General features: G+C 26.9%; 2 protein-coding genes across 7 annotated transcripts; both read left to right on the forward strand.

The window, feature by feature from the left end:
- The first annotated feature begins 1,931 nt into the window (after nucleotides 1-1,931).
- Nucleotides 1,932-8,410, forward strand: LOC132940162 (lysosomal alpha-glucosidase-like). 3 transcript variants are annotated; one of them, XM_061007605.1, is made up of 19 exons: nucleotides 1,932-2,310; nucleotides 2,552-3,123; nucleotides 3,278-3,438; nucleotides 3,543-3,717; nucleotides 3,783-3,873; nucleotides 4,637-4,805; nucleotides 4,863-4,929; nucleotides 5,016-5,117; nucleotides 5,182-5,319; nucleotides 5,377-5,496; nucleotides 5,567-5,778; nucleotides 5,862-5,995; nucleotides 6,730-6,881; nucleotides 6,951-7,099; nucleotides 7,178-7,262; nucleotides 7,328-7,509; nucleotides 7,676-7,764; nucleotides 7,823-8,025; nucleotides 8,195-8,410. In XM_061007605.1, exons 2-19 carry the CDS (start codon nucleotides 2,590-2,592, stop codon nucleotides 8,255-8,257), a joined length of 2,826 nt encoding a protein of 941 aa, XP_060863588.1. In that variant the 5' UTR covers nucleotides 1,932-2,310; nucleotides 2,552-2,589; the 3' UTR covers nucleotides 8,258-8,410. The 3 variants fall into 3 exon arrangements, with proteins under 3 accessions (XP_060863588.1, XP_060863591.1, XP_060863590.1); XM_061007608.1 differs by having other exon boundaries at nucleotides 1,932-2,305; XM_061007607.1 differs by lacking the exon at nucleotides 1,932-2,310 and having other exon boundaries at nucleotides 2,439-3,123.
- Nucleotides 8,411-8,596: 186 nt separating this feature from the next.
- On the forward strand, nucleotides 8,597-25,431 carry LOC132940163 (lysosomal alpha-glucosidase-like). Of its 4 annotated transcripts, XR_009664065.1 has the most exons (19): nucleotides 8,597-9,105; nucleotides 11,001-11,170; nucleotides 11,304-11,478; nucleotides 16,660-16,750; nucleotides 16,902-17,070; nucleotides 17,142-17,208; nucleotides 18,421-18,522; nucleotides 19,250-19,390; nucleotides 19,615-19,731; nucleotides 19,786-19,997; nucleotides 21,942-22,075; nucleotides 22,509-22,660; nucleotides 22,724-22,872; nucleotides 22,941-23,025; nucleotides 23,114-23,295; nucleotides 23,400-23,485; nucleotides 23,559-23,761; nucleotides 23,910-24,078; nucleotides 24,258-25,431. XR_009664065.1 is itself a non-coding variant. In XM_061007609.1 (18 exons), exons 1-18 carry the CDS (start codon nucleotides 8,695-8,697, stop codon nucleotides 23,967-23,969), a joined length of 2,706 nt encoding a protein of 901 aa, XP_060863592.1. In that variant the 5' UTR covers nucleotides 8,597-8,694; the 3' UTR covers nucleotides 23,970-25,431. The 4 variants fall into 4 exon arrangements, 3 of the variants coding, with proteins under 3 accessions (XP_060863592.1, XP_060863593.1, XP_060863594.1); XM_061007609.1 differs by having other exon boundaries at nucleotides 23,910-25,431; XM_061007610.1 differs by lacking the exon at nucleotides 19,615-19,731 and having other exon boundaries at nucleotides 23,910-25,431.
- The last annotated feature ends 741 nt before the right edge of the window (nucleotides 25,432-26,172 follow it).

The following is a 26,172-nucleotide window of genomic DNA, read 5'->3' on the forward strand; positions in this document are numbered from 1 at the left end:
ATTTATGAAAAACATTGTTTTTAATTTTCAACTATTAGCTATAAAAATTGAACATTTTACCTATACATTTTTATCTATAATATAATTTTAAAATATACGTGATTTTCACCAATTTTGTGAATGTTCTAAATTTAAACGGTTATAAAAAAATATTGTGACTATGTACTTTCGATATTTTAGATTCTGAGCGAAGCGATGAATGTATTGATTTTACAATGATGTGTGTTTTTTTATTTTATTTTTTTTTTATTTTTGTGACTGTCATTACCTTTTAGGACAGTAAAAGTGCTTGGATTTTCTTCAACAGTAACTTTTCTGATAGGAAAGTGAATCTAGTTGGTACTTTGGGGGGTCAAAAGTAAAAATTTCTCAGTAGTTTTCAAAAGCGACGTGAAAAACAAAAGAAAAATTAAGGAAAAACGGGAATTTTTACGCAAAATCTGTTTACGAGAAAATCGATTTTGGTTTTTGGTGTAACTCTAAAACAAATGACCGTAGGGACATGAAATTTTGACTGAATGTTTATAATTGCATTTCCTATACACCATATAATTTTCCAAATATTTTGACTTATTTTGAGCTGTTTACGGACATTGTCAATTTCCATTTTTTTTAGTTTTTTTTTCTATAAATATCAATAAAATTTTATCTGTTGAGTAAAAAAGCTTGAAAATTTAATAGAAGGGTCCTAGGTTATTATTTCAAAGGCAGATGAAATAAATTAAAAAACTTAGTTTTTATTTATAAGCATTTAAAGATCAAATTTTGACAAAATACGGAAAAATCACGAAAATTAGCAAATTATTTTGAGTTGAGAATTCATAAAAATGTTTCTTTTTAAATCTAAGATTTGAAAATGTAATATAAGATTACTCATAAGTTTGTCTATCTTTATCAAAAAAAAAAGAAACTTAAATTAAATTTTTATGAGCGTCTGAAATTTATATTTTTACAACATTTGATATTCACTCGATTTCTCATGTAACAATTTTCTTATTTTATTATAATTAAAAAGCGAATGACTGTAGATACTTGAAAATTTCACTGAATGTTTATATTAGCATTTTCTATACACCATAAAATTTTGAAAATATTTTGACTCTTTTTGAGCTGTTTACGGACATTGTCAGTTTTAAATTTTTTTAGTTTTTTTTTCTATAAATATCAATAAAATTTTATTTGTTGGGTAAAAAAGCGTTAAAACTTAATATAAGGCTCCTGATATATTGTTACAATAGCAGTTGAAAAATATTGAAAATACAATATAGGCACAATTGTTTTTTATAAGCATTTAAAGTTCAAATTTTGACAAAATTTATCAAATTTAAAATGTAATAATTATTTTGTAATTAAAAATTTATAAAATGTTCAACTTTTGTGGCTAAGTATTGAAAAGTTAAAACAAGGTTCCATGTAAATAAGTAAATATATAAATTACTTTATTCACAATAATATCATCAAATATACTTGGTAATATCATAGGCTGCCTGACCGTTTTCGCTGAGAATCGTTTTTCGTATACAATGATATTATATCATTGAATTCAAATTTAACACCATCCATTACAGTGACCCACTTGTAACCTACTGTACAGCAGAGCGACATCCACTTACCCTCCTTTTTTAAAATTATTTTTTTAGTACCTAGTTAGGTACTTTTTATGGTTTTAAATAGATAATGATCAGAAATATACAACTATAATTTATTATATTCATGAAAATATTTTGAAATTTTTAATTATTCTGTTCTTAGACAAAATGAGACATTTGACAGAAAAAATTAACTTTTTTTAAAATACGTGGTGAATTATATTGTATACATGTATAATATTTGCATAATATATTAATATGAAATATGCATAGATGTGGGGAGTCGTATCACTCAATTTTATCTTTTATAATAGATAACAATGTCACAATGATAACGGGATAACGATGTTTGACCCATTCGTTATTCGTAGTTTTTTTGAATTTTATTATTTTAAAAACTTAAAATAATAATTTATACATATCACTACCTATTTAATATTTACTATTTTTATTTTTATCATTCATCCAAATTGTTAAACTTAGAAGTTAGAATTATCGTCTATCATAGATTTGGAGGCAGTCGGATAGAATGCCATATTTTGTCGGACAGACTTAATTGTTATTGAACAACGGAGATATAGAGATCATAATTTGTTTTCAATATAAATCAATGTTTTGATAAAAGTGTTGAACTTTGAATAGGTGTCAAAGGCAATTAAATTTGAGTTACAAACACATGCACTGTTTATATGTAGACATTATAAATAAAATAATAAGTAAGGTCAGTACATCATATTTTAATCTATTACGTGGTTACATTAACAGTGAAAAATAATAGTTTCATTATTTTTATCTACTTAAACAGCAAATAAACACAAATGTTTAACTAAACAGTAAACATGTTACTATCAAAGTATGAACTATATCAAATGTACTTTCATGAACTGTTAATAAGCTTACCAATTAAATGCGTATATATCAAATGTAGGTACATATTATTATTTATATTTTTTTCTGTTTAGTGCAACTTAATTAAACACCAAAAGTTGTTTTATTTACAATGAAACGGAAAACCAAATCTGGAAATGCATATACACCAATCAAGCTTAAAAATTCAATTGATGAAGTTCCAAAATGTAGTAAAAACACAATTTTTTCACTACTTACTATTCTGTTGTTGATGTCTGTTTTAATATATCTATATATGAGTGACAGTGAAAACATATTAGAAAATAGTAATATTTCAAGCAAATATCTTAAACAAAAGATTAATATTGGTTCTAATCATGGAGTTGATAATTACTGTACAGTAACTTCGGATGAATATAAATTTGATTGTTTTCCAAGAGGAAAAGCTGATAAGGAAAGCTGTGAAAAAAGAAATTGCTGTTGGTCACCTAGTACTCAAAATTCTCAAATACCATGGTGTTATTATTCTTCAAATTATAGTAATTACAAAGTTATTAATGTGACTGAATCCAGAAATGAAATTATAGCATTTTTTAACATAACAACAAACACCATTTATAAAAATGACGTCAAAGTATTGTGCATGGATATTTCATTTCAAACGGCACAACGATTACGTGTTAAGGTAACAAACAATTTTCACTTGCAAATTAGCATTTTAATATTAAATAAAATGTATTTTATAATTTGTATTATTATTATTATAAATGTTTCACTTAGCTAATTTAATTATTGTAAATTTAATACCAATTATATTATTTACTTATTTAATTTTCTAGATTTACGATCCAGAGAATAAACGTTATGAGCCACCATACCCTGAAATACCAATACTTAAATTAAATAATACAAATGAACCATTAGTATCAGACTATGTTGTAAAGTTATCTGATAATAAAGTTGGATTTGCTATTCTGAGGAAAATTGATAATTTGACCATGTATGTATTTTACAATTTGTGGTTTATAGTTTGTCTTATTATTAACTAACTAAATTAATTAAATCTATTGATTTTGTTTACATATATATTTTTTTTTAATCTAGATTTGACAGTCAAAATATTGGAGGTTTTATTTATTCTGATCAATTTATTCAACTTTCAGCATTATTACCAACAAAATATATATATGGGTTAGGTGAACATAGATCTAGTCTCATGCTTGATATGAATTGGAAAACCTATACATTTTTCAACCATGATAGTCCTCCATCAAATGATGTAAGTTAATATTGTTATTCAGCTTATTACATTACAATTTAGCAATTTTATGTTTTTTTTTTCAGATGAATGGATATGGTTCACATCCGTTTTACTTGATGATTGAAAAATCAGGAAAAAGCCATGGAGTTTTTTTATTCAACAGCAATGCTATGGGTATGAAATAATTGATTAAACCGTCAGATATAGGTATACAATAATAATTAAATAACCAACATCATCACCGAAAATTCAGTTAGGAAATTAGTCATATTGTCTTCTCAAATTAGACATTGGTTCATGTTTATATTTTACAAATATTAATGGATGTCCACGAGTTTTTGGATTCCAATTTTTTTGTTATTGTTATAAATTATCTTCTATTTTCCAGTCTAGGAAGTCAGCTATCTAGTTGTTATTTCCATACAGAATGATTCTTTTAACAGTAAATACTTATTGTAAAATTGTCTAAAAAGTACATTTAGACTTGAAATACAATAAATTCTAACATTTTTGTTTCTTTTATTTATTTTTACCTACATTTTCGTTGTACCACTTTTGACTTTTTATTTCATAATCTAGAGCTGACATTTTTCATGTATGAATATTAAACTAATAGTTTATATTTATGAGAATTTGAAGTTAGGGTAATTTAATTCAAAATATATTAAATCTATCATACAATATTATTATGTATACTGAAAATGTCCACTACATTCTTATTGTAGTAGAAATTTAATTTATCTATTCTTTCTAAACTTACAATAAATAAACCTTATTAACCTAACATTTTAGGGACTACTAAATGATCTGTTTCTAGCTTAAAAATGTGGGGTCCTTACTTATTTAGTGCATAAACACTATTTTAGTTATATATCTTAAAGTGAATTTATTAGGAGTTTGTTTTTTATTACTAAATACATTAATATTTTTGTTATAGATATTGTGTTGCAACCGACACCAGCAATCACTTACCGAACAATTGGTGGTATATTAGATTTTTATTATTTCATGGGACCAACACCTTCTGATGTTATATCTCAATATACAGATACAATTGGTAGATCATTTTTACCATCTTACTGGACATTAGGATTTCATTTATGTCGGCAAGTGTTATTCAATACCATTTAAAATTTTTAATTAATTAATTAAACAATTTTTAGATTTGGACAAACGTTAAAAGAACTTATTAATGTTCATAATAGAACTATTAGTGCAGGAATTCCTTGGGTAAATTACTAGTTTACATAACAATACTTTTAAATTACTAATAGACATTAGTTAGTATTTTTCTTATGATTTATTTTTATTTTTAGGATACACATTGGAATGACATTGACTATATGAAAAATAGAAATGATTTCACTTTAAGTGATAATTTTACTGATCTTCCTAAATATGTGAATTATTTGCATGAGGTATTATAGAATTTTTTATATTTGTTAAATGTAGGAATTGAGTACATTCACTTTATCTTTATAGGTTGGAATGCATCATGTAATTATATTAGATCCTGGAGTATCTTCTCGTGAACCAAAAGGATCATATCCACCGTATGATGATGGTTTAAAAAATGGGCTTTTCATTAAAAATTCTTCTGGTCTCCCACTTGAAGGCCAAGTATGTTTTTACTATTTAAATATTCTTTATGTTTATAATTTGCATAAATAATTTTAGGTATGGAACCTTGATGGAGGTACTGTATTCCCAGATTTCACCAATCCAAAGTCAATCGATTATTGGATTAATCAAATATCCAACTATCATAGTATTCTTCCATTTGATGGTTTATGGATTGTTAGTATTATATTGTGTATTTTCAACAGATATTACAGTTCTGTCTTTAATTCTTAATATCTAATTATAGGACATGAATGAACCATCAAATTTTGTCAATGGTGATTGGGAAGGTTGCATATTTACCAATTCTAGTAGTTGGGAAAATCCACAGTATACACCTAGTATTGCTGGAGGAAAATTAAATTATAAAACTATTTGCATGTCAGCAAATCAGTATGCTGGACTTCATTATGATTTACATAATCTTTATGGATTTTCAGAAGCAATAACAACTCAATTGTAAGATTCACAATTGGTTACATTATAAAGTAAAAACTTTATTTCATAATAAACTGAAAAAAAATATATACTTTAAACTTTAGCGCATTATCAGTTATTAAAAATTCAAGACCATTAGTTATTTCAAGATCAAGTTTTGCTGGCTTAGGTCACTTTGCCGGTCATTGGACTGGAGATGTATTTTCTACTTGGGATGATATGAAACAATCTATTACTGGTAATTTATTTAAAACTTATAATTGTTGTTATCATGCAGTACGTGTTTTACCGAGAGTAGGCGTACCAAGACTGAGGTCTACCATATCGATGACATTTATCAATCTATGATGTGTGTCTCTACAATAATTACCTGTGAGTTTGTGTTCATAAGCAGAAATCCATTAAAATTTCATGGGGGGGGGGGGGGGCTAAGTTACTAATGTCCATTCTGTGAAAAGTTAAATTTAATTAATTATACATTTAGACTTATTTTTCAAGTGTAGTGACAAGTATTAATATAAAAATACTATTTTTGATATACACAAAAAAAAAATAGGTTGCCAGTCCTTTTTTATTTATTTATCTATTGATATTTAAATTATATCTTTAATTGTAATGCACAATATAGGTGTTGGAAAAATCTCAGGTGAGCCATCAGCAGTTTCTGAATTGTGTTCTGATTGGCTCACTAACATTTAGTCATCTCCCCGAGCCGGTAAATGTGATGATTGACCAGTTACAATGAACGCTTGTTATAACGTATATAACGAGCTACCGGTTACAACGAGAAAAACTAGCCGGCCCTTAAAACTCATTATAACCAATTTCTACTGTAATTGTAATATTATTGGTAGAGTTAGAATGCATATTGCATTCATAATAGCATAGGCAGAGTACATAGTATTCATGATTTAATTGGGATACTCATGATTTTTTATTAATTATTGCATTATACAATATATTTTATTTCAGATATTGTACTTTTCAACATGTTTGGTGTTCCACTAGTTGGAGCTGATATATGTGGTTTTAATGATAATACTACAGTCGAACTTTGTTCACGTTGGAGTCAATTAGGTGCATTTTATCCATTCTCAAGAAATCATAATTCTGATGAAAATGTTGTATGTATTAATTTTAGTAGTTGTACATTTATTTGATAAAATAATTTAATTACATTTTTCATACTAAAGGATCAAGATCCTGTGGCTTTAGGACCATTGGTTATAGAATCGGCTAAAAAAGCACTGTTAATTCGATATTCATTACTTCCATATTTGTATTCTCTATTTTGGAGAGCACATATTTATGGCGAAACAGTTGCACGACCACTCTTTTTTGAGTAAGTATATTTAGTTTTATGTATTACTTAATTTAATGATCTTCAAAGATAAATAGTACAAACAATGAAATTATTTAGATATCCACATGATAACTATACTTACAACATTGATACTCAATTCCTATGGGGTTCTGCTCTACTAATTTCGCCGGTTTTAAAAGAGGTTTGGTTATTATAATTTTGTTTACAGTAAAGTACTTAACATGTAAATTATCTACATGTTTTTAGAACCAAATGTATGTAGACATATATTTACCAAATGATATATGGTGTGATTATTATTCTAAAAAATGTACTCAAAGTAATGGATCCATTTTCACTGTTGAAGCCCCTAATGATACTATTCCACTTAAGATACGTGGTGGCTATATTTTACCAACTCAAGATCCAGCTACTACCACTACATCTAGGTAATTTTCCCTTGTACATTTTATTCTTATGTACTTGATATGTAAATTTAGATTGGAAGTAGGAATTATGATATGTTATTAAACATATATTTGCCTTAATTTGTTTATTAATTTAATTTTAAACATGTATCAATATTACATAAATATTATTTAATTTAAATTATAGCCGTAAAAATTCATTTGGGCTATTAATTACGCCAAACAAATTTAAAGAAGCATTTGGCTACTTGTTTTGGGACGACGGTGACTCTTTAAGTAAATAATAATATAATTATTTCTTCCTGCTGTATTTTATATTAAACTTTTTTTTAAGATGTATGGGAAAATGGATTGTATAATGAAATCCATTTCAAACTAAACAACACAATATTGTTAAATGAGGTTATCACAAATAATTATTCAGATGAAAAGACTATTTTACAAAATATTACTATTTTTGGTATTCAAAATGAACCAAAAAATATTCAAGTTAATGGAGTCACATATAATAATTTTTATTATAATATGACTGAAGAAGTGAGTACTATTACATTTTGTTCTAATTAATTAATTTCGATTTTTATAACTGTTAAATTATTATTATTTATATCAGTTTTTATTGAAGCTTTTAGTTAAAATAATTTTGATAAATACTTTAAGTAGTATGTAAGTACGTAATATTATATATATTTTATTTTTTTTACAGGTCCTTTACTTCTTATCATTAAACTTGGACTTGAATATAGTTTTCAATATAACATGGACTTAAATATTTATTCAAACATATTTCATAAAATTGTATACTATTTTTTATGTAAATGTATTTTATGTACTAAATTAAATAATTGTGAAAAAATATTATATCATAGATTATTGAAATTATTCTTTTATTAATAAACTTATATCATTTATATCACTTTGATTTAATATGCATGTTTGTGTTTTTAATTTTAATGAGATAATAATGATGCCCTTTGTACGTTGATTTTATCCAATTATGTACATACTTTGTTTTTCTATCAATTTATGCCAACTATTGTACTTATTGTGCTTATTACTATATAAAATATAAATTTAAATTAAAAGTTAAATTGTTGATAAATAGTGTAACTGAGCTATATTTTTTTTGTGATTCATTCAACAACTTTCTTTCATAAATGTTTAAAATTTAAGTCTATTTATTTTATTTTGTTTTTATTTAAATTTATGAATTTATTGTTAGTTTGTGCAGTTTTTTTGTTTAATATGCACTTAAAATATGACAATATCAAGGTCTTCATATTACTATTTCTACAATTGTTATTCTTATTACAAATGTATTACTGTCACTCAATACCAAATGAACTAAAGTTTGATTGTATACCCAAAGGAAAGTCTGATGAGGTAACGTGCAAAAAAATGAATTGTTCCTGGACACCGGAAAATCAATCTTTTACTCGATGGCCGTGGTGTTATTATCCAGAATGTTACAATAATTACAATACAATTAATATATCTAAGACAAGTACTGGAGTAGTAGCGTTTTATAATTTATCAGTGGCTTCTAGTTACAAAAAAAATATACAAATCTTGCGTCTGGATGTTATTTTTGAAACATCACAAAGACTACGAATTACGGTACCTATAAATCTTTATTATAATTATTAAAAACAATAATTAAAATTAAACTGAAATATAGTCACTCATTTAAGAAAAATATAATAAAAAGTGTTATTGTAATTATCTACTAATTATATAACTTGTAAATAATTTTGATATAATCATTTAATTTTTTCTAGTACATAGTGGCCATTAATTAGTCATAAGGGCAGGGCCCAGGGATATCGAATAGTACTTTTGCCACTCCGAAAAAATACTACGTTAGAAAAAAAACTGACTAAATGAAAGACTTTTTGTATGAATTATTTTTTGTATTATTCCTTATTATTAATATTAATATTATATTAATTACGATCGTTCCAAGTCATGATGATAAGTTTGTAAAATCTCACAAATTTAATTTAATTTTTATAATTTATTTTTTAATTCAGTTATTAAAAATGCATTTTAAAATTATAAAAATTATTGTATATTTAGTCACTACAATTTTGAGGGCCAGGGGGCTATGACCTGTACTTTGAACTTCTGGGGGGGCTTAGTCCCTCCCATTTAAGAATGAGTTATCTTAAAACTATTGTTCCTCCAGACGCGGAGGACTTAGTTAATTATTTTGATTCAGTCTATGTAAGTGGTCCTTTGCGTAGAATAGGAACTGATGACGATTTAAGTATTTGGTTTCGTTGACTTCCTTCTCAATTCCTTCCTCCGACGTGGCAACGTGGAATGTGCACCAAAGTACGTCTTACTGGATTAAGGTAGTAAAACCAACAATGCGTGTGAGGGAAGGAATAATAGTTTCAGTAATTTGGTAGGGCATACAAATCCATCAATATGAAAATTATTGAAAAACATTAAAAACGAAGTAAGGACTGATAAAACAATAGGCGCAGTTCCCCCCTGGACTTGGGAGGATAAGCCCCCCAGTTTCATTCACAGCCACCCAGTTTTTTAATCATATTTTAATTTAAAATAGGTATTAATTATCAGGGTTTGTACTGCTGATATAATTTTAGCCCCCCAGAAATATGTCACTAAATGCGCCTATGGGCTATGGATAATGCTAAATTAACATTGAGCGAAATTGGGCAATTAACCTACAAATTATAATCCATAAGCGAACATATAAAGAACATGTATGCGTACAATTTACAAGGGGGGAATTGAGTGTTGATTTATTCTTAAATAATATATAGGATATAATAAAAGGATGAAATGTTACTGATACATACAATTTTTAATGTGTAATTTTTTAATTTTAGATTCTGAGCGGTCTATGACTATTGATTTTATAATGATGTGTTATTTTTGTGTCAGTGTATACGATTATAGTAGTCGGAGTAATACTTCGGTATTCAAGTTGTTCGATGGGAAAGTGAATCTAGTTGGTAGGTACATTGGGAAGGTCAAAATTTCAAATTCCCAGTAGTTTTCAAAAGCGCCTATAACAACACAAATATTGATTTTTGGTGTTGTAGGTGAATTAATTTTTACCTGTTAAATGCATCCAACTAGATTCACTTTTCCAACCAGATAAGATACTGAAGTTGAAAATCAAAGTATTATTTCGATTACTTATCGAATACACAGACAGAAAAAACTATAAACCCCCCCCCCCTCCTCCCCTCCCCACAATTCTCAAGGATCCAGTAGTTTTTGATTCTATACCTATAACAGATAGACAGAAGAACTTCCATTTTGTTTTATAAATATAGACTATATAGCTAACCTGCTAACCTATCCGCACGACTTGTAAATTAATAAATTACATATACCATAGGTAATTAATTATTTCACTTCAGATCATTATTCATTATAACTATTATAATATAATTTATATATATTTATGCAAATTATTGTAATTATGTATAGATTGTATATTTCTATGAAACAATCAAAAAATTATATTTTTACAGATTGATGATGCTGTTCAAATACGCTACAAGCCACCCTTTCCAAAAATTAACGAGTTTAAAGGAAACCCGATTCATAGAAATGATAGTTTGATAATATCCGATTTAGTTGTAAGACTTGCTAAGAATGGTGTTGGATTTGCTATTATTCGTAAGGCGGATGATACAATTTTGTGAGTACCTCCCATAGTTGTAAAACCTTACCTACAATATAATATATATTTATAATTTGTACAGATTAGTTAAGATTATAAAATAAATTACCACTAGGTACAATAATATTATGTATTTTTTTTAAAATTCCAGGTTTGATAGTCGAAATATTGGGGGTTTTATATTTTCTGATCAATTTATTCAATTATCGGCTTTACTACCCTCAAAGTACATTTATGGATTGGGTGAACATAGAACTAATTTGGTCTTGGATTCAAACTGGAAAACATATACAATGTTTAATCATGACAATACTCCAAAACCTGACGTAAGCATATTTTTTGAAATGAAAACTTCTGTAGCGGCGTTGTACACTTAATCAGTTTTTTTTTGTGATGGGTAAAAAATGTTAAACTCGCGTCAGACGAATGCGTGCATTTAGACCATTACGTGAAAGAAAAATAAACATATTTCTAGAAGTCTGATTTCAATTTTGAAAACTAATTTGAATTCAATAACTTCTTTTCTATGTTTTGTAGGAAAAACTTTTTCATTTTTTTTAACTCGTTGAACCTTTAAAGTACAAGTTCATTTTGAGAAATTAAAAAATTAATTTGCAACTGTACAACAAAAACTTTACAAAATATAGAAAATCTATTTCCTACAAAACATAGAAAAGAAGTTATTGAATTCAAATTAGTTTTCAAAATTGATATCGGACTTCTAGAAGTATGTTAATTTTTCTTTCGCTTTTGGCATTATTCGCTCTCATGTAAGTAGAAATAAATAAATTAAAAAACGACGGGTTTTATTTTATTTTCATATGTTGCACTTGTTGGTATTTATTAACATAGACACATAGTAGATATTTTATCTAGTAGTGACTTGTTATTGTTAGTGTCTAGACAGTCTAGTGTTCGTTTTGTTCAAATACTTTCAATTTTACTAGCTAAAATGAATGATTGGCGTCAGAGTGGAGATTTCAACATAAGCTTTGCAGACGATAAAAATCAACTATTAATTGAATTTTTAAATAATGAATTTGGTATAACGATGTCAAATGATCGCAATCTTAGCACAACGAAATACAAAAGTACTATTGATGCGGTCTTTATTAGACTTTAAATAGGTTCGAATCAAAATTGTTCGTTTCTTACTTCAGCTACCATAAACCCATCGTATCAGTTTTGGAGATGTAAAATAATTAATTATAGCGCAATAAATGAATATTGTATATTACCACGTAAATAATAGTACTTTTATAATGATAACTAAAGCAATTCGTGCAAAATTATTACCTAACCATTCCAAAATATCAAAAATGCACGACGTTAATATTCAAGTTTTCACTCCTGCCGGCACTCCCGGAGTGCAGCCCGTCGTCTTTTTCTTTTTTTCGGGACGACGAACACATCTGGGATCGCTACTCTCTGCTGTTTGTCGTTGAACGTTGATTCAAACTCTTGGTAGTTTGCTGTTCTTCAAGAGTTTTTTTCATATAATTAAAAGTTTTTATTGGTTAAAGGATGTGAGCGATTTGAGAAGTGACTACATGTATATTTTGGATATATTGGATATATATTTTCTGTCGCGTTATTGCCATAGTGCGGCCTATAGGTAGGTACTATATAATTTATTGTTATATCTATTTTTGTGTGCGAATGGTTATATCGGGTTTTTGTTCTTCTTTGGTCGTCTTCAAACTGAAAAGGACTGTTCTCTATGCGCTATAGTATTCTTGTTACTGCACAAAACATACGGTATTAGACCTATGTCCTACAACTAGACCATAGCACATGCGCATAGCTTTGAATATTTTATTGCTCTTGACAATTACACTTCTTCTTACATAGTTACGTCAAATAAATTATTGAAAATACTATTCATTATAAACTTCTTTAATTTTGTAAAGCCAATATTGACTTATGTAATACAATTCAGGGACTCAGCCATATACCCCCGAACATTAATTAAATCTTATTATCTAAACCAGGGGCGTATTTTTGGGGGGGCTGTGGTATTTTCTCCAACTAAAATTCCCTAATTCAGCCTATTAAAAATAATAGTTAGAAAATTAGTACACAATTTTAATTTTTGTCATGATTTTTAATGTTTTCAAAAAATTAATAATGAAATAATATTATATAATAATAATAATAATAATACGATATTAATTTAACAAATCAAATCAAATTTAAATTTCTTTCTTTGCCACTGTTAGCAAATTTATCTAATAAAATGTCATCTGGTATGTCAATGTCTCTATGAATAGCTAAAAGGGCAAGTCCCACTAGTCTAGATTCTGAAGTTGTATTTCTTAAATACGTTTTGAGTCTTCTCAACGTCGAAAAGCTACGCTCAGCTGTAGCGGTGGACACTGGTATTGTAGCTAGTATTTTTAGTAATTCATACATGTTTGGATACATTAAATTATCACAGATACTAATGCTCGTATAATTATTGTACGGTGATTGAAACGCGACAACGCGTGTATAATATCAGTAAATCAAATAAAATTACGATAATGCAGCAGTACCGCACGTCAAAATTAAGCATAATGTACCGAACTCAAAGATATAATCGTTACGATCAAAATCGTCATTGACACATTATAATATGAATAACTTGTTCGTTGTTAATAATAATTCCTTATAAAATTATATTGAACTTTTACGATTTTACATCTAGTAGAACATAATAAGTAGACTTAATAAACAATTCCTAGATTTCGGGGGGGGGGGGGGGGCTGAAGCCCCCTCAGCCACCCCATAAATACGCCCCTGATCTAAACCAATAACCTTCCAATCCAAAATTATTACCAAAGCGTCTAAAGCAGTGGTTCTTAACCTTTTTTAGTTCAGCGCCCCCTTTATCGTAATAACTAACTGCTAACGCCCCCCCTTCATGCAAAATCAAAATTTCTTCTTATAAACATATATATATATTTTTTTTTATTCATCAGTATATTATAACATTATTAACTAAAGTAAAAATTCTTATTTTTAGATAGTAATTTTACACCACTTAACATACACATTTTACTTTACTATACAAAAAGAATTACTTAACTACCTATGAAAAAAAAAATTATAAAATATAAAAATTATACCTATCAATGACTGCCCTGAGCCTGATGAGTAGCTGCTAACGTTATGTCTGGTTCGATATTGGTCAAAGCTAAACGTAGATCACCTTTGTTACAAATGTCCAACCGATTTCTTTGTTTCGTTAAAAGCTGAACAACAACGCTGAATCCTTATCAACTAAATACGTTGACGGGAAAGAGAAAAGCATAACAATTTAACTTCTTGCCATAGTTGTGGATAAGTGTCTTTAAGCTTGATCCAGGCAAGCTCGTATAACCAACCTGTTTAAAAACAAAATGTGCTTCGCAGTCGTGTTTAAAATCGATAAACTCCATTTGTAAATGATGTTCGACATCTTCCACAAATTCAAACGAAAATTGATCTAAAATCCAATTACAGATTTGTAACTCAAGTAGGTCTTTAAATCTTGATTCCATGTCTTTTTTGAGCTGCAAAATATGATCAGTGAAAATTAGAATTTTGTCTTCTGGAATTAAACCATTTGCGTCTGAACATGACTTGAGATTCGGAAACTGACTCAGTTCTTGACGATTTATGTTTGTTCTGTAAAGATCAAACTTAAAAATGAGTGAGAAAATTATTCCTTTGGCTTTGATAAAGTTCATTTTATTCCCTTGAAGCTTCAAATTGACATTAATTTTTTCAAAAATATCTGTGAGGTAACCAATCTCAATTTTTTGTTGCTTCAAATTTTCTTTTAAGACAGGAACAATTTTATCGAGAAATTCAATGATAGAGTCAAATAATGCAAAAAAAAAGACACAAACATTTGCCTTTGGAAAGCCACTTTACTGCAGTATGCAAAAGTAATCTTTCAAAATCTTCATCATTATCATGACAAAGTTCTCGAAACATGCGGTCATTGAGTGAACTTGCTTTAATCTTGTTTACAGCTTTTATGACGAATTGAAGGGTTTCGTTAGACTCTAAAGCAACCTTTTATATCTCAAATCACACTCTGCATAAAGATCTTTCAATTTCAACTTATTACGTACCTATATTATCTACGTACAGCGTAGCGCACGTTTCTAGTAGCATTTGACGATATAACTAATAATTAGTATATTATAACATGCTGAGGTCATTGCAAAAGCGTATCCTATAGTCTATACTCTATAGTATAAAACAATTAAGCAATAAAAGTGTCGCCACACGTCTCTCCCCGGGAAAGTCAACTCTCATACAGAAGGATACGAGTCGACCAGAATGTATACCAAGTACGAGACCCGAACTCTGCCTCATAACCGAATTTGGCCTCTACTACGACCACCCACTCCAAAGGATTCGATCATATTATATATACACATGTCATATAATTCCATAAATGAATGTGAATTCTTCACGCAAGTCTAAATAACCACATATTCAGTACATCACTTTCACTTATTGTAAAAATATTAACTTACAGATTGTGAAGTATATTTATAATGAACAGATAAAATAAATTTAAATACTTTTACTTTTTTTAATAACAGCATAAATGTTTTATTTCTTATTCCGGAGAGATGTAGATTGTTATGAAATTATGAGAATTTCAATATACAAAATTGAACTTTGTTTATAGTAGTATCAGTTATAAGTGTTATAAGTTATAACTTATACATAGTAGGTATACCTGCACAGTGGTACTATCGATGGTAGCGACGCTATTTTATTTGTAGCGATTAACGCGTAGCATGGTGTCAATACACATCATTTTAGCAAAATACCAGCTACTGTAATAGATATTCACGGTTAGCGTATCGACAACTATCATTTACTTTGAGCTACCTACAAACTATTTGGTAATAATTAAAATATTATGATACCTAAATGATAACTAGTATATTTAATTGTTTATTATTACTGATTTTTTCTGGTTCAAATTTTAAACTCACGAAGTAAAATCCTGCCCAAGTGTCTAAATACCAAATGTCAAAACAGTAAGTAAAAACTAAAAATAAAAATGATCAATTTTCAATAAGCACATTTAAAAAAATGTAGCTGTTACAAATAAATAACAATTTAAATACTTATATGTTATAACTTACAATAATTAACAATTTTATTTTTATATAGGTAGCTATAGTACGCCTACTAGGTACCTACAGAAATACTAAACACCCTACAAAAATATTCCGTAAAATATTATGGATTAAAAATATATGTTGTTGCTCTAAAAAAGTCAGACTTAAGAAATAGATAACAATAAAAATAGCAATCTATTGATTTGTATTGAAATATTTTGTTTTGTAATTATTTAAAATTATGCAATAAATAAATATATTTCAATAAACGTTAGGTTAGGTTACCATAAGTGTTTACCATTGAAAGATTCACCCTCCATAAGGTTGTTTTTAGGGCTGAAAAACAATTTTAAATAATTTGATGTTTTAATGTAATTATATTAATGGTAATTTTAGATCAATGGTTATGGCTCACATCCGTTTTATTTATTAATGGAAAAATCTGGAAATAGTCATGGAGTTTTTTTATTTAATAGCAATGCTATGGGTAAGTGTAAAAGCTGTTTAACAACAAAAATAGTACATTTATTGATACTCATTATTCAATTATACATTATGTAGGTATCATAAATTATTTAACAAAATATATTCAATCAAATGTATTTATAATTTTATACCTATTATATTACCTCCTGCAGATATTATATTGCAGCCTGCGCCTGCAATTACATATCGCGTAATTGGCGGAATTTTGGATTTTTATTTTTTTTCTGGACCAACACCTTCTGATGTTATTACTCAGTACACTGAAATTATTGGCAGACCATTTTTACCACCGTATTGGTCTTTAGGTTTCCATTTGAGCCGGTAAAGATACTATATATACATAATATTATATAGTAAAAATGGAAGTATTACTAAAATTATGTTTTTTTTAGATATGGGCAGACTTTTGAAGATCTCATTCAAGTTTATAATAGGACCATAGAAGCTGGTATTCCTTGGGTATAATAATGATATTTAATATAAAATCATTAGATAAATATTTTAATAAGGCAGGCAATTTATTATATAGGAATTATAGTATAGTATATTTTTATTTTTTTTATTAGAACGAACATGAATATACATATATACAATAGGTAATATGGGGGATACAAGTATACAGGACTGGACGGCATGATGGAAGGGGGTGGGTCCAATGACCCTACTTCATAATTCTAGAAATTTTTTTTTTAATATTGAGAAGAGTACCTAGTATCTTAGAACATGTTATAATATGGATGGAGCACATATAAGCGACGAGTCACTGTATAATGATTAGATGCTTAATATGCTTAGCATGCGTGAGGTGAACTGTCGCATATTTAGCCGTTGGTCGCTAATTAAGAGGACATTATACCTGTAATTTTTAGCTGTAAAAACACGTCTACAAAATCAAACGAAATGGTATTAAAAAGTGGTTCAAGAGTAAGAATACTTATTACACAGTTTAAATGGAACAATATTTAGGAGACAACCTCATCTTTGTAATTTAAAATATTAAAGTTTAATAAGTTAAAAGTTAGATTTTTGTGATTTGAATAATACAGAAGCCTGATGAGGTCTTCGAAATATTGTTCTCTATAAATCTTATAATAGGTATTTTTACTCTAAAATCATTTTTTAATAGCGTTTTGTTTGATTTCTGTAAACACGTTTATTGTTTAAGTACCTATTTAGAATTAATTTTTCATTGCTGTAACGTGCTTAATAGTTAATTTATATGGTAAGTATAACAATTTAAATAGATAAATATGTGACATTTCTCTTTGCGCATGGGCAGTTTATTCGTCTAATACAGACTTGTTGCTAATAATATGTGCTTTAATTTATCGGGACATGGGTCGATCCATAGTAAATGATCTAAAAGTAGTAGGTTTAGTCAATAGGTAATAGCATTGATTATAATATTATAATATTATAATACGTATTTCAAACTAGTTTAAAAATATTTTATTACAATAAATAACTTTTATTTTCATAATTATATAGTTGTATGAGAAATTGAATATAACATAATATATTTACTCTCTATTATAATAGTACTTACTTATAAGTTATAATAAATTATTAATTATGTATAGGTACATAATACATATTATATAGGTTTCTTTTTAATTATTAGTGGTACCTTATAGTAAAACATTATTAATACCTACTCATAAACCATTTCAGGACACTCACTGGAATGACATTGATTATATGGATAATAAAGACGATTTCACACTTTCTAACAATTTTAAGCAACTACCCGAATATGTGAATAATTTACACAAGGTAGATCACACATTTTATTTATTTATTTTGTTTTGAAATTATATATCTAACAAGAATAATGAGCTACCTATTATTAGGTGCCTAGTGCCACTGATTTTGTCTACAAAAATACACTCAATGGGAATAATGATCGTGCCCTATAAAATCAACTTAATTTGATCTTTTTCTTTACTAATAGAGGGTTATCTAGTATCTACTAATATATATAGGCTGCATTCAAGCCCGTTTTTCACTATTTTAATATATAAATATACAAAATATAATATAATATTATATAATATATTAATACACCGTAAATAGGTATAACCATATAGGGCAATAGATTATTAAAAAGATATTATAATTTATTGTTAAGGCTACTAAAATATAAAATATAATTTTAAAATTGTATGAAATTACGGAAAAATTAAAAAATTGTCACTGGCCCCTTAAGTTAAAACTTAAAACGTTAAATAATTATCACAGAAAATACTTTTCAGCAGTTCTGGCTTTTTTTTTTAACTAATTTGGAAACTGGGAAGTATATTGTTCTTAATAACTATGATCAGAGGCGTACAAATAAATTAATAGATTAACTATAACATGAAAAATATTATAGCTTAAATTTAAAAACCTTCAAATTTGAATATATTTGGTGTTGCAAATGCTACACTTGTAACACTTAAATTACACCACTGACTATCATAAATTACAAAAATTATTTAAATGTGTATTGAATTCTGCTTAGAATGGAATGCACCATATAGTTATTTTGGATCCAGGCCTTAAATCACGACAATCAAATGGAATAATTTATGGTCCTTTAAAGGATGGTCTTAACTACGATATTTTTATAAAAAACTCTGCTGGTCAACCATTGGAAGGCAAAGTATATATTTTTTACATGTTTAAAAGATTTTTAATTTTAAATGATATTGTGAATTTATGTAGTTTGATAATACAATTTAACAAGTATATTATACTCAATAAGTAAGAGACCTCAAAAATATGTTACTGTTATGTGCTTTAGTCAAACCTACAGTCTTTGAAAACAATAACATGTAGTTTCCCAGCTCCTTTCTAATATTAAGTATCTACATTTTATATTTAAAGGTTTGGAATGACATTGGAACTGTATTTCCTGATTTTACACATCCAAAAGCAACTCAATTCTGGAAAAACCAGATTTTAAATTTTCACAATATTTTAAAATTTGATGGGTTATGGTTGGTGAGTTTGAATATTAAATAAAAATGATTTTTATCTGATATTTTTTATGTAAAGGATATGAATGAACCGGCCAATTTTGTCAATGGCGATTTTAATGGATGTTCGTCTTATGAATCTGATCACTGGGAAGTACCTCAATATATTCCTGGTATAGTTGGTGGCCATTTGAACTACAAAACTATTTGCATGTCTGCAAGTCATTTTGCTGGTATTCATTATAATTTACATAATTTATATGGACTTGTTGAAACTATATCCACTCACGAGTAATAATTTGATTTATTTGTACTCTGTATGTAGTTTAGTTGAAAAGTATATTAGTATAACTTTAGTTATCCAATTAGCTTCCAAAGTTTATACCACAGTTTTTTGTCAAGTAATTTCAAGTTATATTAACCAAAAGCCTAACTCAATAGCTTGTTCAAAAATTAAGAACTAATAGAAAACACCAAAAAGTGAAAATCATAAATTATAATAAAATTACAATCATTTCACTACTATTGCTACTTGAATACACAAAAACTATCCGTGTTACATAAACTTTAAATAGTTTAAAAATGATTATTAAAACATAAATAAAAAAGGTGGGTAAGTGGAAGTCGCTCTGCTGTACAGTAGGTTACAACTGGGGCACTGTAATGGATGGTGTTAAATTTGAATTCAATGATATAATATCATTGTATAAGAAAAACGATTCTGAGCGAAAACGGTCAGGCAGCCAATGATATTACCAAGTATATTTGATGATATTATTGTGAATAAAGTAATTTATATATAACCTATTAACATGAAGCCTAAGAGCCTTGTTTTCAATTTTCAATCTTAGCTATAAAAGTTGAACATTTTATACATTTTTAACTAAAAAATAATTATTAAATTATAATTTTGATAAATTTTGTCAAAATTTGAAATTTAAATGTTTATAAAAAAAAATTGTACCTATGTATTTTTAATATTTTTCAACTGCTATTAGAACGATATATCAGGAGCCTTATATTAAATTTTCACGCTTTTTTACCCAACAAATAAAATTTTATTGATATTGATGGAAAAAAAAACTAAATAAATTGAAAACTGACAATGTCCGTAAACAGCTCAAAAAGAGTCAAATTATTTTCAACATTTTATGGTGTATAGAAAATGCTAATATGAACATTCAGTGAAATTTTCAAGTATCTACAGTCATTCGTTTTTTAATTGCAATAAAATAAGAAAATCGTTACATGAGAAATCCAGTGAATATCAAATGTTGTAAAAATATGAATTCCAAACGCTCATAAAAATTTAATTTAAGTTTCTTTTAGACATTTTTTTTTTTTTTGATAAAGGTAGACAAACTTATGGGTAATCTTATATTACATTTTCAAATCTTAGATTTAAAAAGAAAAATTTTTATGAATTCTCAACTCAAAATAATTTGCTAATTTTCGTGATTTTTCCGTATTTTTTCAACATTTGAACTTTATATGCTTATAAATAAAAACTGTGACTAAGGATTTTAAATTTTTTTCATCTGCCTATGAAACAATAACCTAGGAGCCTTCTATTAAATTTTCAAGCTTTTTTACTCAACAGATAAAATTTTATTGATATTTATAGAAAAAAAAACTAAAAAAATTGAAGACTGACAATGTCCGTAAACAGCTCAAAAAGAGTCAAAATATTTTCATATAAATAAATTTTATGGTGTATAGAAAATGCTAATATAAACATTCAGTCAAAATTTTATGTCTCTACGGTCATTTGTTTTAGAGTTACACCAAAAATCAAAATCGATTTTCTCAAAAACAGATTTTGCGTAAAAATTCCCGTTTTTCCTTAATTTTTCTTTTGTTTTTCACGTCGCGTTTGAAATCTACTGAGACATTTTTACTTTTGACCCCCCAAAGTACCAACAAGATTCACTTTCCTATCAGAAAAGTTACTGTTGAAGAAAATCCAAGCACTTTTACTGTCCTAAAAGGTGATGACACACAAAAAAAAATTTAAAAAAATACACATTGTAAAATCAATACATTCATCACTTCGCTTAGAATCTGATATTGTTGTTGGAAAACTTTAAATATATTTTTAGATGAAAGGCTGTGTATACATAATTGGGGAAACTTTTTTTTGTTAAATTATTTACCTTACTATATAAAATATACTGATTTATAAATTATACAAGTATGCAGTATTATATATTATTTTTAACTTAATACTTTTGTTAGTGCATTGTCAGAAATAAGGAATACTAGGCCTTTTGTCATTTCACGATCTTCTTATCCTGGTTTTGGACATTATGCTGGTCACTGGACTGGAGACATAAACTCTTCATGGGACGATATGAAACAATCCATAACAGGTAGTATCATAGTTTTTTTAATCAGTAAGTAATGAATACATATCTATGCAAATTATGCTGTGACTCCATGTTTTGACAAAGGTCATTATATATCAGTTATTTATCTTATGTTGATTGGCAAGAAATAATTATAATTATAGACTCATTCAAGGATCAGTATTAGTTATACGTATAAATTTTACAGTTAGCACTTACCCATAGAGATGAACTGAAAGGGGTCATGGCCAGTGTGCCCCCCCCCCCCCCCCACCACTAGCAAATATCTTCAACAATATTAGTCTGCACTTGGCAAATTTGTTTGATATTTCTATATCTAGACGGCAATTCTTAAGACTAAACCTCCCATGAATTTGTTTTAAGATCGTCCCTGCTTAGCCAGGTTATTTATTTATTGAGTATAAATCAAAAACTACATTGTTGTTTCTTATTTCAGATATAATAAATTTTAATTTATTCGGCATTCCCCTAGTTGGGGCAGATATATGTGGTTTTCACCACGACACTACTGTTGAGTTGTGTTCAAGGTGGATTCAATTAGGTGCCTTCTATCCATTTTCTAGGAATCATAATGGCCAGTACATGAAAGTAATATATTTTACAAATACCCAAAAGTTTTGTAATTGATTTTTATTTTTGTAATATTCTTAGGACCAAGATCCAGCAGCTTTAGGATCAAATGTTTTGTCATCTGCAAAAAAATCATTGATTACTAGATATTATTTACTACCATATTTGTATTCGTTGTTTTGGAAAGCTCATGTTTACGGAGAAACTGTTGTTCGACCTTTGTTTTTTGAGTAATTGAAGATAATAATTAAAAACCATGCAAGCTTCATTGTAATTTAAAATGTTTTTATTTTAATAGATATCCATTTGATGATAATACATATGGCATAGACACTCAGTTTCTATGGGGCCCAGCCTTACTAATCTTACCAGTTTTAAAAGAAGTTAGTAAATTATTTATATTTTTTATTAGTACCTAGTTTAAGTTACAAGTATAAATGTAAAAAAATTTATTAAAATAATTACTTTAAGGAAAATCATCATGTGTATGTATATCTCCCAAAAGATATATGGTATGACTTTTACAATAAAACTGCGATATTGAGCAACGGAAATCATTTTGTCATAACAGCTCCTGCCGACACTATACCCCTACTGGTACGAGGGGGTTATATTTTACCCACACAAATGGCTGCTTTAACTACAACATTAAGGTACATAATGTGTAACAAATATTTATTTATTTTTATCTTTTTGTTTTTGCTAATGCATTTTACTTATTTCATACTTTTTGAATATGTTACTTAACTTGGTATAGTCGTCAAAATCACTTTGAACTCTTAGTAGCAACTAAACATGACAAAGCAACTGGTTTTTTATTTTTTGATGATGGAAAGTCTTTAGGTATGATTGTGTGAAATTATACAGACTGAGACTTTGTTTTTTTTTATAATGCATTCAATCTGTTATTTTGTAGATTCTTGGAAAAATGATTCATATAACAAAGTACAATTTAAGCTTGTGAACACTACATTTTCCAGTATAGTGGAGATGAATAGTTATATTGATGACAACTTTGTGTTACAAAATATTACAGTGCTTGGTATCAAACAAGGACCGACCAATTCACAAGTTAATGGAATTCCATTCAATGGTTATTACTTCAATAAAACTGAACAAGTAATTTGAAGTATAATTATTAATTACATATTATTGAATACATACATATTATATATTAACATATTTATACATGAATTGTATTATTAACTGTACATTACCTATAGACAATAGACTTTAACTAATTAATAATATGTTTTATTTATTGTAGGTTTTATACTTCAAAATGTTAAACTTAAATCTAAGGATGCCATTCAATTTAACATGGTAAATTGTGAGCATTAATTATGAACAAATTTACATCTACATAATAATAAAGTTATTTAAAATAAATGTTGAATAATAACCACAAATATGGTTAATCTTACAAGATTAAATAGGTCAGTTCATATTTTTTGGTACTTATAATAATATACATAGTTATCCATGTTCTAATAGAAAATTGCATTAGTTAAAAACAATTTGAATGTATATATATATATATCGTATAATAATAATATTAGATTATTATTTAATTTTTTAAAAATTAATGTTTGTTTCTACATTTATTACAAACTAGGAACCAACTATACAATTATAAACTATGGACCAACAAACACAATGATGAATTTACCCTTCTGATGCCTCAAAATTAAGTAGTATAAAAAAGAGGAGGTTTTGAATTTGTTATATTTTTATAATAAATTTATGTAAGTTTCTACCCATAAAATATATATGCTATCTAACATTTTTATGCAGAAAATCATTTGATTGAAATTTTGTAGCAAGATAATTGATATAATTAAAATTGTATTTTCTAACAACTATCATTAACTGTATTTTTTTCATGTTTTAAATTTATTCAAATAACATAGTGATTAAAAGGTTTAGATACTTCAAATTTTCAAACCTAAATTCGCAATTTTAAAATGAATAAATTTCCAATGTTGAAATACATTTCAAATTGAAAAATATCAACCCAATAACACCCAGACATTACTTTTTATAAATGAGATAGAAATTGAGTAACTACCTAGTTCACTACCAATTACCCAGCAATAAGCAAAACCATTTTTTTATGTTATGTTGCACTTTCAAAATATACAGTGAAAACCATACTAAAAGTATAGAATAATCAGAGATTCATAAGTATGTGAATTGTGGTAAATTGAAAATATCCTGTCAATAAAAATCTCTTTATCATTGACTAGTTAAAACTTATAAAATGTATACAACATTCACATTAACATCATATAATATTACAATATATTGTAGTCAATGAAAAATATTGTATTGAAAATATAGTTATTCTTTGTAAGAATGTACACTGTACCTATGTATTTTAAATGCTTCTATAATTCTATTATGGTACTAAGACTTATTGATTTTACATTTTAAATTAACGAAAAATATAAATTATTCTAAATAATTACATACATTAGTAGACACTGCACAGTAAGTGATTTTAATATCAGAGTTTATATTAAATGATGATAAATGTTATCACATTTTATTTACTTAGAATAGATGTATTCAAGTAATGAGTAACGTAATAATTAATTTTTTATCAATACAGAACATTTTTTTTTTCTTAAAATAAATCACTGTTACAAGCTTGTTATTTCCATCATCAAGTTTTCTAAATTAAATATCTAACTGTTTAAGTGTAAAACAACATTATCAGTATGTCTGTACAATAAATATTTATTAATTAAATACAGGTATAAAATTAACTTAAATTAAGTATTTAATCACAATCACAATTTCATTTAATTATAATTAATTACAAGTTCCAAATGAATCTATATAACCAACGCATTATGTAATATCAAGTTGAAATTCAGTATTAATTTAATTTAAATGTGAAAGTAGATTTAGTTCAACTTTATATTTAATATTTTCTGAATTTTCCTTTAAGTGAAAAAAAATATACATTTTATAATTAGTGTTTATAATATTTAACTGAATTATTATAAACATCGATGAAGAATACAATGATTTTTGTTACAAAATTATTGATTAAATTAAATATAAAATTATATTTGACAAAAACAACAATACATATTATATATAACTACATTGATACATTTGATGCATAGTGGTGAAAGGAAATGCAGATATCTTTCATTGAAATGCATAGAAACCCCGCAATGTGTAATGTTATCTTTTGCATAACAATTATTGTTTTATACATTTTTTTTTGGAGTAAAAGTTTCTGGAGTAAAATAGTTATGAATTGAATATTATGTAAATATTTATTACAGTAATAATTAGTATTATTATAATATTACTACAATAATAAACATTGTTAAAAACTATATATTGATTTTAGTCAAATACAATTTTATACTCATTTTGTGGCTTAGATTTTTAGAGCTAGATTAATTTAATAAATATTTAGTTATACATAATATAACTAGTTATACTAACATTTACAATTTTTTTTTTTATAAAAACAGTAACAATTGGAATTAAACTAATAGTTGTCGTATTCA

This window comes from Metopolophium dirhodum, chromosome 3 (genome assembly GCF_019925205.1).
Source record: "Metopolophium dirhodum isolate CAU chromosome 3, ASM1992520v1, whole genome shotgun sequence".
In the NCBI taxonomy this organism is placed as follows: domain Eukaryota; kingdom Metazoa; phylum Arthropoda; class Insecta; order Hemiptera; family Aphididae; genus Metopolophium; species Metopolophium dirhodum.

Bases quoted from the DNA above. Each gene is read 5' to 3' on its own strand.
- LOC132940162 (XM_061007605.1), top strand. From the start codon at position 2,590: ATGAAACGGAAAACCAAATCTGGAAATGCATATACACCAATCAAGCTT. The intron at 5,118-5,181 runs GTATTATAGAAT...TTATCTTTATAG, and splicing joins ATGTGAATTATTTGCATGAG to GTTGGAATGCATCATGTAAT. The intron at 8,026-8,194 runs GTGAGTACTATT...TTTTTTTTACAG, and splicing joins ATTATAATATGACTGAAGAA to GTCCTTTACTTCTTATCATT.
- LOC132940163 (XM_061007609.1), top strand. From the start codon at position 8,695: ATGAATTTATTGTTAGTTTGTGCAGTTTTTTTGTTTAATATGCACTTA. The intron at 23,026-23,113 runs GTTAGTAAATTA...AATTACTTTAAG, and splicing joins TCTTACCAGTTTTAAAAGAA to GAAAATCATCATGTGTATGT. The intron at 23,486-23,558 runs GTATGATTGTGT...GTTATTTTGTAG, and splicing joins TGATGATGGAAAGTCTTTAG to ATTCTTGGAAAAATGATTCA.